This window comes from Herpailurus yagouaroundi, unplaced genomic scaffold, assembly GCF_014898765.1.
Source record: "Herpailurus yagouaroundi ecotype Mexico unplaced genomic scaffold, PumYag 160, whole genome shotgun sequence".
NCBI classification, from domain to species: Eukaryota; Metazoa; Chordata; class Mammalia; order Carnivora; family Felidae; genus Herpailurus; species Herpailurus yagouaroundi.
The window spans coordinates 49,589,291-49,602,533 of record NW_024412401.1 but is presented as its reverse complement, the minus strand read 5'-3'; the positions used below and the strand labels follow the sequence as shown (position 1 = coordinate 49,602,533).

At 45.8% G+C, this 13,243-nt stretch overlaps 1 protein-coding gene across 3 annotated transcripts in view; it reads right to left on the bottom strand.

Moving 5' to 3' along the window:
- GARNL3 (GTPase activating Rap/RanGAP domain like 3) overlaps window positions 1–13,243 on the bottom strand; it is a 149,559-nt gene that overhangs the window by 47,780 nt on the left and 88,536 nt on the right. For all 3 annotated transcript variants that reach the window (XM_040482368.1, XM_040482369.1, XM_040482370.1), the window contains 3 exons: window positions 12,625–12,689; window positions 9,748–9,811; window positions 6,686–6,712 (listed from right to left, as the gene is read on the bottom strand). In XM_040482368.1, the coding sequence (XP_040338302.1) occupies window positions 6,686–6,712; window positions 9,748–9,811; window positions 12,625–12,689 (156 nt within the window). The remainder of the gene's footprint in view (window positions 1–6,685; window positions 6,713–9,747; window positions 9,812–12,624; window positions 12,690–13,243) is intronic.

Genomic DNA, 13,243 nt, shown 5'->3' with positions numbered 1-13,243 from the left:
TGGGGATATCAAGAAGTCGCTAGTACAAATGTTCAATCTGCTACCCTGAACTCTAAACAATGGATTAAAATCAGATTCTGTGGGAATAATAAATGCCAAATACAAGATGGTAGGTTCTACAGGAAGAGTGAGGAATGAGATCAGGTAGATCAACGGTACTTTTCATATTTTCTTCCTTAAGCTGGATAATGGGTTTACAGGTCTTCATAATATTATTCTCTACCCTTTTTTTGTATATCTGAAGTATTTCATAACAAAAATGAAATCTAAGGTTGGAAGAGAATCAACTTTTGTGAGGCTCTGTGATGCACCACTAGATGGGGGAATTCTAGGTGGTCAATTAAAGGGTAGGCTAGGAACAAAGGTGTTTAAAGCATTGGCCAGTGGATCACAGGTTGGTGGTAGGGGGTGGGGTGGGGTGGGGTGGGGTGGGGTGGAGTGGGGTGGGTGGGTAAGGCAGAATGCCAGGATTCAGGACAGCTGGGTCTGGGAGAATTAAGATTAAAAATCCAATGGCCCAATGCTGTGCTTCTAAGCATCTTTCTGTCCTCAACACACCTAACAGACAGATGCACATCCATCAGTGAGTGTGGTTTTCTATACAGAGCGTGAAAGAGAATGCGCCCAGGCTGAGCGCTCACCTGGAACTCTTCCACAGCCCCTTCTACGGCCTGTTCCTTCCCATCATGCAGGTCTTGGCTCAAATGCCCGTGTCCAGAGAGGCCTTCCTTGACTTTTCGATATAAAGTCACTGCCGGCCATAGCATCTTGTTTATTTTCTTAGCACTATTCATACTCAGTAATTCTTTTATTAAATGTGCATTTGTGTCTGTTTCTACCACTAGAACACAAGTCTTTGAAGGATAGATCATACACGTCTTCCTTTCTACCGAATCTCCAGTGCCCACCATGGTGCTGGGTATACTGGAGACGATTAATAAATATTCATGGCATAACCGTGTGCATAATAAAGGAGCAAAGACACAAAACTGGTCAGATACAACTTGTTTTTCACAAGCTGCCTCCAAATGATTACCTCTTCTTCACAATCTTGCTTTTGGTAATTTCTTACAATTTTTGTCTGGGGTCTCTTCCTACTTGAGGATTCTAAACTTGCTAACTTTTCTTCCTCTGTTTTGGAAATGATGACAGCAGTCACGTGTCTCCAAGACTCTGGCACACCCTCCATTCTCAGCGATCCCTTAAAAAGCACCTAGGCTCAGTCGGTTAAGTGGCCGACTGCGGCTCAGGTCATTTGCAGTCCGTGAGTTCGAGCCCCGCATCGGGTTCTGTGCTGATGGCTCGGAGCCTGGAGCCTGCTTCTGTTTCTGTGTCTCCCTCTCTCTCTGCCCCTCCCCCATTCGCGCTCTCTCTCTGCCTTTCAAAAATGAATAAATGTTAAAAAAATAAAAAATAAAAAAAAAAAGCACCTACATGGGGTGCTTGGGTGGCTCAGCTGATTAAGCTTCTGACTCTTGATTTTGGCTCAAGTCATGATTTCACTATTGTGAGATCGAGCCCAGCATTGGGCTCTGGGCTGGGCAAGGAGCCTGCTTGGGATTCTCTCTCTCCCTCTTCCTCTGTTCCTCCTTTGTTCATGCACATCTGCGCTCTTTCTCAAAATACAAATAAATTAAATAAATAAATAAATAAATAAATAAATAGTGTCTATAGTAGTCTGCCTATAATAGTATCTCTTAGGATAACAGTGTTGAGACTAAGGCAGTGGCTCAGGTGTCAGAATCACTTGCAGACTTGCTAAAATAGACTGCTTGGCTCCACTCCTGACGTTTCCAATTCATCACTTCTGGGGTAGGGCCCAAGAGTCTGTATTTCTGACAAGTTCCTAGGTGATGCTGGTTCTGCTGGTCCAGGAACCCCACTGTGAGAACCACTGGACTAGAGAACAAGCTAGCAGACTGGCAGGTGGCACAGGATCAGGTCCAGTCAAGCTGACTGCTGGCGAGCCAAGAGCAGAAAGGCTGGGTCGATGGCTAGAGTCGTGAGCCGGGAACCGGCCGCCTCTTAGAACCAGAAGGGACCCTATGGCCCATGGAGTCCACGCTTTCCTCTTACAGACAGGACGAGTGGAGACCAGGGAAGGCCAGCCTCACCCAAGGCAGGCACTGAGTAGACGGTGGGATAGGAGCCAGAAGTCGGGTCTCCAGACTTTTGACCCAGCACTCTCCCCAGCCCCGTGGTGTGGTCTTCTCCGGGCAGTGCTGGGTTGACAGAAGTGCTGAGGCACAAGCAGAAAGGGGGCCTCCTGCCACCCGATCACCGGCCAAAGCTTGAAGGAGTTTTTATGGCTCTGTGACTGGCATCCTGCCGCCAGCGCCCTGGCTGAGGAATCCTCCCGCTTCAGGTGGGGACTCCAGAAAGACCAGTGTGGCAAGGCCTTGTTAAAATACCTGGAATTTACCTACAGGGTCTCCAGCTAATTTTGTTTCTAGGGCTTCCCAAATGATGGTGACGATTAACTCAGAGTTACCACCTATCTCCAGAAGTCAAGGCTTCACTGAATAGAGTGGATTATATTTTTGGAAGAGATGGTTTTGGGGAGGGGATGGTTTGATGTGGCACTACCCGACCACCACAGATCACATGTGAGCAAACTATTTAAGCTGACATCATTAAGCTGATCTCTCAGCACTAGATCTTGGGGGATGGGACAGAGGTCTCAAGGTTCTAACACCAGATCTGGGCCCCAGGAGGGAGGTGACTGGTATGGGGAAATCCGTGCAAACCGGTTTTCTCAGGATTTAAGTCCTGCTCAGACACTCATCACAGAGATAGAATCATTTTTCAATTCCTACTTGTATGGGGCACTTTTTTTAAAGTTTATTTATTTTGACAGAGAGAGTGAGCAAGAGCGGAGGAGGAGCAGAGACATGGGGGGGGGGAGGAGAGACAGAGAGAGACAGAGAGAGGGAGGGAGAGAGGATCCCAAGCAGGCTCCATGCTGTCAGCACAGAGCCAGACGTGGGGCTTGAACCCATGAACCTGAGCTGAAATCCAGAGTCAGACGCTTAACCGACCGAGCCACCCACGCACCCTTAGGGACTTTGGATTTTTAAGTTCTAAATGTTCTGAGACAAAAGTCAACGTGACTATCAGCCAAGGTGCAGTCATATCCTCAGGAATTAATAATGAGCTAGGAATCATATTTCTTTTGAAGGAAGTGAAGTATGTGGGGAAACTGAAGTTCCAATAATTCGAGAAGCACCGAGAAATGATGGCCTGATTTGAAACCAGATACCCCTGGTTCCTTGTCACTCTGGGTCAGGCGCTACCTTGGCATTTTTATGATTCACGTGTTCCTACACTTCTCATACGGTCTCCATGCGTGTTGCAGCCTGGGGAGCCATGCCTCTCCTGGGGTGCCTCTCAGAGGACGAACAAAACTCGGGTCTCAGATAGTTTATCACTGTAACTGGGTGGAATTAGGATAAATGCTCCCGGGCCGAGAAGGTGGCAGGATTAAACAGAAGTGCCTTGGCCACATCCTCTCTGAAGGGTGACCATGGCTCAGGCCTCTTGGAATACACTGTGACAAGTGTTTGCTCTTATTGCTTTGAGCAATATTCTCGTAGTAAAGAAATGAAACTGAGAAAGAAAGAGATCAGCTATTTACTTTTCCAAAACTCAGGAGGTCCAAAAAAAGAAGTGTAAGAAGATAAACTCCAAACCAGTTCACAGGGGTTGTACGGGGCTGGGGATGGGGTGGGGAGGGATGGGGAGGGGAGGACGTGGAAGTGAAGGTGGGGAGCTTTCTCATTTTTCCATTTATACATTTCTGCACTTTGTCAGAACAGGCATGTGCATGTACTCTGTAGGTGCCAAATAAATACCTCTGGATTCACGAACAGAATAGTTCTGAGACGTGAAAACTCTACGCGGTGTAATCCTAATTTTACATAAAATACAACAAACATATATACCAAAATGGGATACTATGCCAATACCAGTTTTCTCTCTGATTTTAGGCGGTACTTTCGAGTTTTGTGCATTTCTGTAATTTCTGAATGTTTGCCAGAAATGTCTATTACTTTCATTTCTTGCCTTCTACCAACTGCAGCCACAGGCATGACTTGTACGTAGATAACATACAGATAAAAACGTGGGCGTCTGTGTGCTGGTGCTCTGCAGCAGCCCATCCTACACCCCCACCGTCCTGCACAAAGTCCTCCTGGGAGTTACAACAACCTGGGCCGAATTATCTCAGCGACTTGGCACGTACATCGACGTGTTCACAGGAATCCCCTGAGATGTCACTGGCTCAGAGAAACCTACGCTGTTCAACATAAAAAACCTGCTCCTTCCTGCACCGCCCACTTTGTTTTATTTTCCCCACAGCCCTCAGGGCTAGCCACATTGTCACGTTTATGTCTGCTTACTTGGGCACTTTGTCTTATCCCACCAGATCGTAAGCTCCATGAAGGGGCCTTGTCTCGCTTGCCGATGTATCCCCAGTGCCTCAAATAGTACAGGGTACACACACAGGGGGAGCTCAGTAAATATTTGTTGAATCAATGAATGAGCAAACGAATGAATACACATATAAATCTTTGCTTATAAAAACAACTGGAACTGGGGTGCCTGGGTGGCTCAGTCGGTCTTGATTTCAGTTTAGGTCATATCTCACAGTTCGGGAGTTTGAACCCCACATTGGGCTCTGTGCTGACAGCGTGGAGCCCTGCTTGGAATTCTCTCTCTCTCCTTCTCTCTCTCTCTGACCCTCACCCATTGGTGTGCTCTCTCAAAATAAATAAACTTAAAAAATAAACAGGAATTGCCCTGTGAATTGCTTTCTTTTCCCCTCAATAAACATTATATCATGGAAAACTTTCCAGGCCAGGAAATAAAGATCTACCTCATTCTTTTCTTTTTTAATTTGAGAGAGAGAGAGAGACATCAAGTGTGGGGGAAAGGGATAGAGGGAGGGAGAGAGGAATAGAGGGAGGGAGGGAGGGAGGGAGGGAGGGAGGGAGAGGGAGAGAGAGAGGGAGAGAGGGAATTTCAGATAGGCTCTGTGCTCAGTGCCAAGCCCGACATGGGGCTCATGAGATCCCACAACCCCAGGATCATGACCTGAGCTGAAATCAAGAGTCGGACGCTCAACCAGCCTAGATGGTTGAGCCACCCAGACGCCCCTACCTCATTCTTCTCAATGGCATCATTGTTTTTCATAATTCACTTAATCAATACATAATCCACTTATTCAAGCAACAAATATTTACTCTGTGCCCTCTCTCCACTGCTCTAGGATCTGGGGATAAAGCAGTGAACAAATTGATTAAGTTCCACCCAGCTCTCATGCTGCTTATGTTCTAGTGGTACAAAGTGTGCAAATGAAAATAGAAGTGTCCAGAAGAAACACAGAGCAGCTTCTAGGGCAGAGGGTAAGAGGCAGGGTGTGCTATTTTAGAGGGTGAGCAAAGACAGCCTCTCCAAGCAGAGACCCTAATCAAGGAAAGGGTGTGGCCCTGAGGACATCTGGGGAGGGGCATCCTAGGGGGTGGGCCCTCCCAGGGCAGATGAGGAGTAAGCAAGTACACGCGGTTAGTGTGGAGGAGAGGACCAGAGAAGTAGCAGGGCTGGGTCACGCAGGCCCCAGGAGGCCGGGGAGGACTCGGGGCTTTACTTGGAGAGGGATGGAAAGCCATGAGAGCCTGCAACGTAGGGATGACCTGGCTTGACGTTTAAAAGGACCATTTAGATGATGCCAGACGAGAAAGAGAAGAGAGGGGAAGCTGAAAGCCGGAAGTTCTGCACAGTGCAGGTGAGAGACGGTGGGGGTGGTTCAAGGGATCAGAGCATCGTGGTGGAAAGTTTGAGAAATGTTCAAATTTGGGATATATGTTGAAGAAATCGTCATAGGATGTGCTGAAGGATTAGATTTGGGGTGAGAGGGAAAGAGAGGTGTTAAGGGCTTTTCCAAGTGTGGCCTGAGCAACTGGCCGAATGCTACGGTCATTTACTGACAGGCAAGGTACGCAAAAATTATAATTGAACTACTCAGTTGCCTATTGACAACGTTTTGATTATTTCCCTATGTTAGTGATGTACTTAGAAAACCCAGGACATTTTTTTAAAAGTGGGGCAACAGGCACCTGGGTGGCTCAGTCGGTTAAGCGTCCGACTTTGGCTCAGGTCATGATCTCACGGTCCATGAGTTCGAGCGCTGCGTCGAGCTCTGTGCTGACAGCTCAGAGCCTGGAGCCTGCTTTGGACTCTGTGTCTCCCTGTCTCTCTGACCCTCCCTTGTTCATGCTCTGTCTCTGTCTCAAAAATAAATAAACATTAAAAAAAATTTTAAAAGTGGGGCAACAGGGAATGGAAATGTGAGAATAAATATGATGTCAGTAAATCGAGTGTGCTAGTCAAGCACTAACACCCTTTGACTTCATGAAAATTAAAACCTCATTACTCGCCCTGATTACAAGGGTAAAATTTGAATATTTCCGAGCGGATTTAAGTAGCTTCCTTTTATGTCTTTATGGCTGGCTGCACAGGAAATTCTGAAATGTACCTTGGAAAAAAATGTCAGGAAAGTCTTTCCATGCTAATAATTTGCTCACCGAGCAAATCCACGTAGAGAGGTTTGACTGAAAGAAAAGGTCATGGTCATGGTGAAGGGTGAGGCAGAACACAGCAGGAACAAATTTCTCATAAAATTACTTACCTCTTGTTCTTCAAGAACCAGCAAGTCCTGTCAAACCAAGATTTGAAAGTTAGGTCCACGCTTCACAGTAACGATTTTATTTTGATTTCCTGTGAAAGCCAAGCTTCAGTTTACAGCATTTCCTCACCTAGAAGTGCTTAAAAAATTCAAATTTAGTTGTGCAGATTTTTGTAAAATACCTGGCCATCTAGGAAAGTCACACGATAGCACAGCTATCTGGGAACAAAAGACTGTGTCGCAGTGGGGAAGAAACACACAGACACCCGGGTTTCTCCATCTATTTAAAGCTAGCTTATCACACATGGCTTCTGGAAGATTTTGGCCAAGATAAATGTAACTATATAGTATAGCAGCTAGAAAAAGGCGAGTAACATTTTTAAATAGCATCAGCCACCTTCCTGCTTGGTGGAAAGATGCCTTCTTCATAATGCGGTTTGTTTTTGGTTTACTTTTTGGATCCAAGACCGCTTTCCTTCTCTTCTCCCTAACGCCTGTGGCTCAAGGCTTCTTCAGGTACATCTACAGGAGACGGTGGCAGCTGTGAAACCACCACTACCGAGGGGCACACACAGGTGCACACTCACACACCCAGAATAGAGGAGGGCGCGTGGGTGGCCCCCTGTTAAGCGAAAGAAAGTCAAAACGCAGATGTCGGGGAAGCTGAAGGTGTCTTTTGTTTGGTGAAAAACAGGCACAGAGTTATGATATAAATAGGCAGAAGGCTTCCGTATTTTGTTATCTTGTCCTCTTTGATTTTGTTGGAAGAGGGAAATCAGACAGGGATGACTTAGCAGAGATGAAGTCTGTTGAGGATATCTGCTCAGCGGCAAGATGCTGATAGAAGCATCCCATGGGCTCCGTGGATTTGGGGCCCTGTGTCTGGGGGTCCTATCCAGGCTCCAAGAAGGAAAGGATTAAGAATATTGATAACCTGGGGGCGCCCGGGTGGCTCAGTTGGTTGAGTGTCTGACTCTTGATTTTGGCTCAGGTCATAATCTCACGAACCATGGGATCGAGCCCCAGGTCAGACTGAGTGCTGTGCTGACAGGGTGGAGCCTACTTGGGATCCTCTCCCTCTCTCTCTCTGCCCCCCTCCCATGCATGCGCTGCCTCTCTTTCTTTCTCCCTCCCTCCCTCCCTCCCTCTCTCTCTCTCTCTCTCTCTCTCTCTCTCTCTCTCAAAATAAATAAACATTAGGGGTACCTGGGTAGCTCAGTCAGTTGAACATCTGACTCAAATGTACCTGGGTGGCTCAGTTGGTTGAACATCTGACTCTTGATTTTGGTTTAGGTCATGATCTCGTGGTTCATGAGATCGAGCCCTGTGTCGGACAAGTGCAGAGCTTGCTTGGGATTCTCTCTCTCTCCCCCTCTCTCTCTGCCCCTCCCCTGCTCATGCTGTCTCTCAAAAATATTTTAAAAAATTCTAAAAAAGGGGCGCCTGGGTGGCTTAGTCAATTAATAAGCATATGATTTTGGCGCAGGTCATGATCTCACGGTCTGTCAGTTCGAGCCCCACGTCGGGCTCTGTGCTGACAGCTCAGAGCCTGGAGCCTGCTATAGATTCCACATCTCCCTCTCTCTCTCCCCCTTCCCTGCTTGTACTCTCTCTCTCTCAAAAATAAATAAATGTTAAAAAAGTGTTTTTTAATTATAAAGAAAACATTAAAAAATCCCTTACCTTAAAAAAAAAAAAAAGAGTATGATAGCCTGTACAGATGAAAGAATAAAGGCACATTGATGGTAGCATATTAATAATTCCCAGTTGTTTGAAAATCTGATATAAAGAATTAGTTTTAAGCACTGCATAGCTTAAAGTTGCTTAAAGTTTAACCGCATACACCCATTTTGGCCTCAGTTCCTTCTGGAGTTGAGTTAGTGTACAAATACTGTCTTAATAAAACAGAAGATATGGGGAATTCACAACTTTATGTATTTGGGGTAAGCTGAGAGCCAATGTTTATTTTATTTATTTTATAATTAAAATTTTTTTTAAAACTTTTATGTTTTTGAGAGACAGAGAGAGAGCATGAGCAGGGGAGGGGTAGAGAGAGAAGACACAGAATCTGAAGCAAGGTCCAGGCTCTGAGGTGTCAGCACAGAGTCCGACATAGGACTTAGACCCACGAACTGTGAGATCGTGACCTGAGCCAAAGTCGGACACTTGACCAACTGAGCCACCCAGGTGCCCCCGATAAGTTTATTTTAAAAGCTAACTATTTTGAAGGTATGCAAGCAAAGACTACTCATGCTCCCCTCTCTCCTCCCCATAACATCTGAATTATTTCCCTGAAAAGAGGACTAAGCACGATGTTTCTCTACTTAAAGATTCCACAGGCTCTCCACTGCCTCCTAGCTAGGATTCCAGCCTGACTCTCTAGCCTCTTCCCTGTCACCGGCCTTGGTGTACCCAGTCCCTTTAAGCTCAGCTTTGACACACAGCCGGCACTATGTGATGGCTGCATTCGTAAGTTTCAAGGGGAGAATTTCAAAGCTAAATTAATTGAGACAAGACAGAAGTTTGGCTGACATTTTTCTGATGGTCCTTTACTAGATTATGAGTCTGAAATTTTTTCTCCCAAGGCAGACTGCTTTCCCTTAACAATAAGTCTTGAGAAAACAGGATGGATTCTGGAGACCTTCTATCGTCTATGGTGTTCTATTGGAGTTAGAGCTCAATAAACACATTTTGTGTTTTGCTACTTAAAAAAAATCTCACGTTCCATACATTCTACATCGCTGAGTAAAAAGACTGGCTTTTAACCCAGTAAGGTCGTTCTGAACATACACCCTTTTGGTTCATGGATCAAGGACCGTATTAGTTCAGCGGTTCTCAGTTGTGGCTATGCCTCAGAATCATTTGTGGCACTTGTGAAAAATGCAGATTCCCACCCCCACTTGACAAATCAGAATCTCAGCTGCGAGGTTCTTTATGATTATTTTTCAAAGCCTCATAGGTGATTCTGCTTATGCTCATATCCTAGGCCAAGAATCACTGATGATCGGTCTGTTCTAACATTGTGACCAAACATACACCATTATGAAGCAAAAAACTTGTGTTACCTTTTGGATCTCGGGATGAAAAATTTCTCTGGGGCCTTTCTCAAATTTGTCCAGATTCATGGCACTGAAATAGAACGGAGAGAATGAGCCGTAGCGTGGTGGCGCAAGTCACAGGGCTTCAGAGAAACTACGAACAAGCTTCTAGAAAATCACGGCTGGACTCCCTTGAGGGCCTGGCACACAGGAAATCAGTGATCACACGGGGTGCTCAATGAATGAATGCATGAGGGTAACCAAACACGGCACTGTACTTTCCTTATAGAACTGCCCCTTAATGACACTCATCTAGTAAGAGAGGAGGGGAGCAATCAGGAGCATATTTTGGGCAACCTAACCTTCAAGATTCTTACTTTTATTTACTAAAAAAGCGATCCATTGACATTTCCGTAGCAATTACAAAATGAAATGTAATGAAGCCCACTGGGCATTTCTTTCTTCCTCTGGCCATTCTTCTGCCACTCAGGGCAAAAAGGCCTCCCCTTAACAAGCTCGTTCTTTCATGTTTTACTTTGCAAAGCAATGCCAACCTCCTTGGGCCTAAGTTCCTCTAGACGTTAAAACAGGGAGTTGAGGGGCGCCTGGGGGGCTCAGTCGGTCCAGCGTCTGACTTCGGCTCCGGTCATGATCTCACAGCTTGTGAGTTTGAGCCCCGTGTCAGGCTCTGTGCTGACAGCTCAGAGCCTGGAGCCTGCTTCGGAGTCTGTGTCTCCCTCTCTCTCTGCCCCTAACCCACTCGCATTCTGTCCCTGTCACTCTCAAAAATAAACACTTAATTAATTAATTAAATAAAACAGGGAGTTGAACTCCCCAACCCCCGAGGCCCCTTTCATCCAGGAGTCCCGTATTTGTAAATGAAAGGCAAACATAATAATAGCTTATCTTTATGGAGTACTTACTATATGCCGGGCACCCTGCTAAATGCTTTACGTGGATGATCTCATTTTGTCTCTATGAGGTGAGTACTCTTCTATCCCCATTTTAAAGGTGAGGAAATTGAACTAGGATGACAAAGCTGGTAAGGAGCAGAGCCAAGATCTGAACCCAGACTTACCTGACTCCACAGTATTCACGGTTTCATTTCCTTTTAAAAAGTTTTCAAGTTCACGGTGGTAACAAATAAAGATAAAATCTTTTCTTCTATCGGCAGCAACTGGAGACGTTTTGCTCTTCCACGTCTTTAAAAAAAAAAGTGTTTCCTGGCTGAAATGTTTCCTCTGTGCTCTGGCTACAGAGCGGTGGGCTGAGAAGCGGAGGCCCTACTCACAGGACTAAATGAGGTCATGACTAAATGAAACTTGTCCTTAAATATAAAGAAGCTGGAGTAACTTCTTTTTAGGAAAAAAAAAAGTCACAGAAATCGGAAGCCAGTGTAATTCTAAGTGTTCTTCTCAAAGCCGGTTAAGATTTATAGCTCCTTAGAAGCAGCAAGGTATTTCTGTGCTTGATAAAAATGTTAACCTCTCCACTGATGCTTTCATAGCTCAGGCTTCAGACTGCTCAGGAGAAAAGTCAGAAGGCCTAGAGCAGAAAGGAGAAGGCCTGCAATTTGAAGAGCAAATCAAGCTTGAAAATGAGATATGAACATTTTTACTTCTGAACTCAGTGCCCTTCATCAGCCAGATGTGGTCCCTAACTAATGGAGTCAAGACTGTCCCTCCATTTAAGAGATGTTTCTGACAAGTGTGCATTGTGGCTGGGACACTGAGGACACGATCTCTTCCCACCACCTAGCTGCCGATGAACAGAGAGTAAACCACAGGGCCCTGGGATAAGCGTTTATATTCACACAACACGGGCTTTAGTGGCTAAAGGCCCAAGCCTGGGAATGACCGGGACCTGGGTTTAAATCCCAGCTCTGTGGTTTACCATCTGTGAGATCTTTGTCCAATCCCTTCACTTCTCGGAGGCTGTGATCCTTCCTTGGTGGAGTGTAGGTGGTAACAGATCTACTCTGTGGAGGTGGTCTAAAGACTTTCTAAGAGGGGCGCCTGGGTAGCTCAGTTGGTTAAGCGTCAGACTTTGGCTCAGGTCATGATCTCACAGTTTATGAGTTTGAGCCCTGCGTTGGGCTTTGTGCTGAGAGCTCAGAGCCTGGAGCCTGCTTTGTGTTCTGTGTCTCCATTCTCTCTCTGCCCCTCTCCAGCTCATACTCTCTCTTTCAAAAATAAATAAACATTAAAAACTTAAAGACTTTCTAAGAGAATGTCTGTAGAGCATTCAGCGCTGTGCCTAAGAAGCTACCGTTACTACAATGTAACCTCTCGGATGGTGACAGGGCAACAGGTAGCCCCTGAGTGGTGGCATTCCTAGGGGTGTCTGGCATCCGGTATGGGGGGGGAGGGGTGACACGAGGCAGGGTGGAGAGGTGGGGGCAGAGCCCCAGCCGAGCACAGAGCAGCTGGATGTTCCATTCATTTAACTGTCTCTTTGCAAAGAATAAGGACATTCTTCCCTGAGAAGCATTTGCTGACATATGAGTTTCTGTTTCAAAGCAGGAAAATGAGAGGAAAAATATTTCTTGATTTTGTTTATGAAACCAAAGTATCTGCATGCATGCAAGAAAAAAGAAGGCAGCCACGCAGGCAGTTTGGAGATGCGTAAGAGGGGAGCTCAATTTTCACCACACACTCGCCGTATGATCTTGGCTTTCTCTGAGCTTCCATTTCTTCCGCCGCACAGTGGGGAGGATCGCAGCACCCGTCCTACAGACTTGCTGTGAAGACGCTGACATGCAGGAGGTAATGCAAGTCAGATGCTTGGCAAAATGTCTGCTATGTGGTCAAGGCTCCAGAAAGTAGAAAAGTAACATCAGATGATTGCAGGAGCAGAATACTTATAAAGGCTCCTGGTGTTGGGTTTCTATTCATGAGTACTCACCTTAAGATGGACTTCACAGAGAGAGTTTTTGTGGGACTGTACGGGAGGCATATTTTCTGGGTACCCTGGAAAGTCAAAACATCAGATCAGTGAGGATTTAGCGATTTCCATCTCTGAAAGAGCCTCACCTGGCCATTTAAAAGAATATATGAATAAACACATTCTATGGTGGAGAAAATCTTGCTGAGGCTTGACAACGTCTTCCACCATCCTCCTAGCCCGACATGTGCGGAGTTAAGCATTACTCTTCAACATACGGACTGATGGGTGCTTGGTGTGTTAGTGTGGGGCTCAGATGAGCCACGTGACTGAGATGAGAAGGGGGTCTAGTGTCCGAGCCAAGAGTCAGATCAGCCTCCAAGACAATAAGAAAACAGTGTCCACGTGTCAATGGGACCTGAATGTAATACCTCCAAGTCAAAGGCTTTTGGAACTAGAAATCGCTCAAATCTTTCAGAGAGGGTTTCATAATATGTACTTCTATATTTTTCTGTGTTTACTATATATTTTTCATTTTATTATTTTTTCATATGAAATTTATTGTCATATTGGTTTCCATACAACACCCAGTGCTCATCCCAACAGGTGCCCTCCTCAATACCCATCACCCACCCTCCCC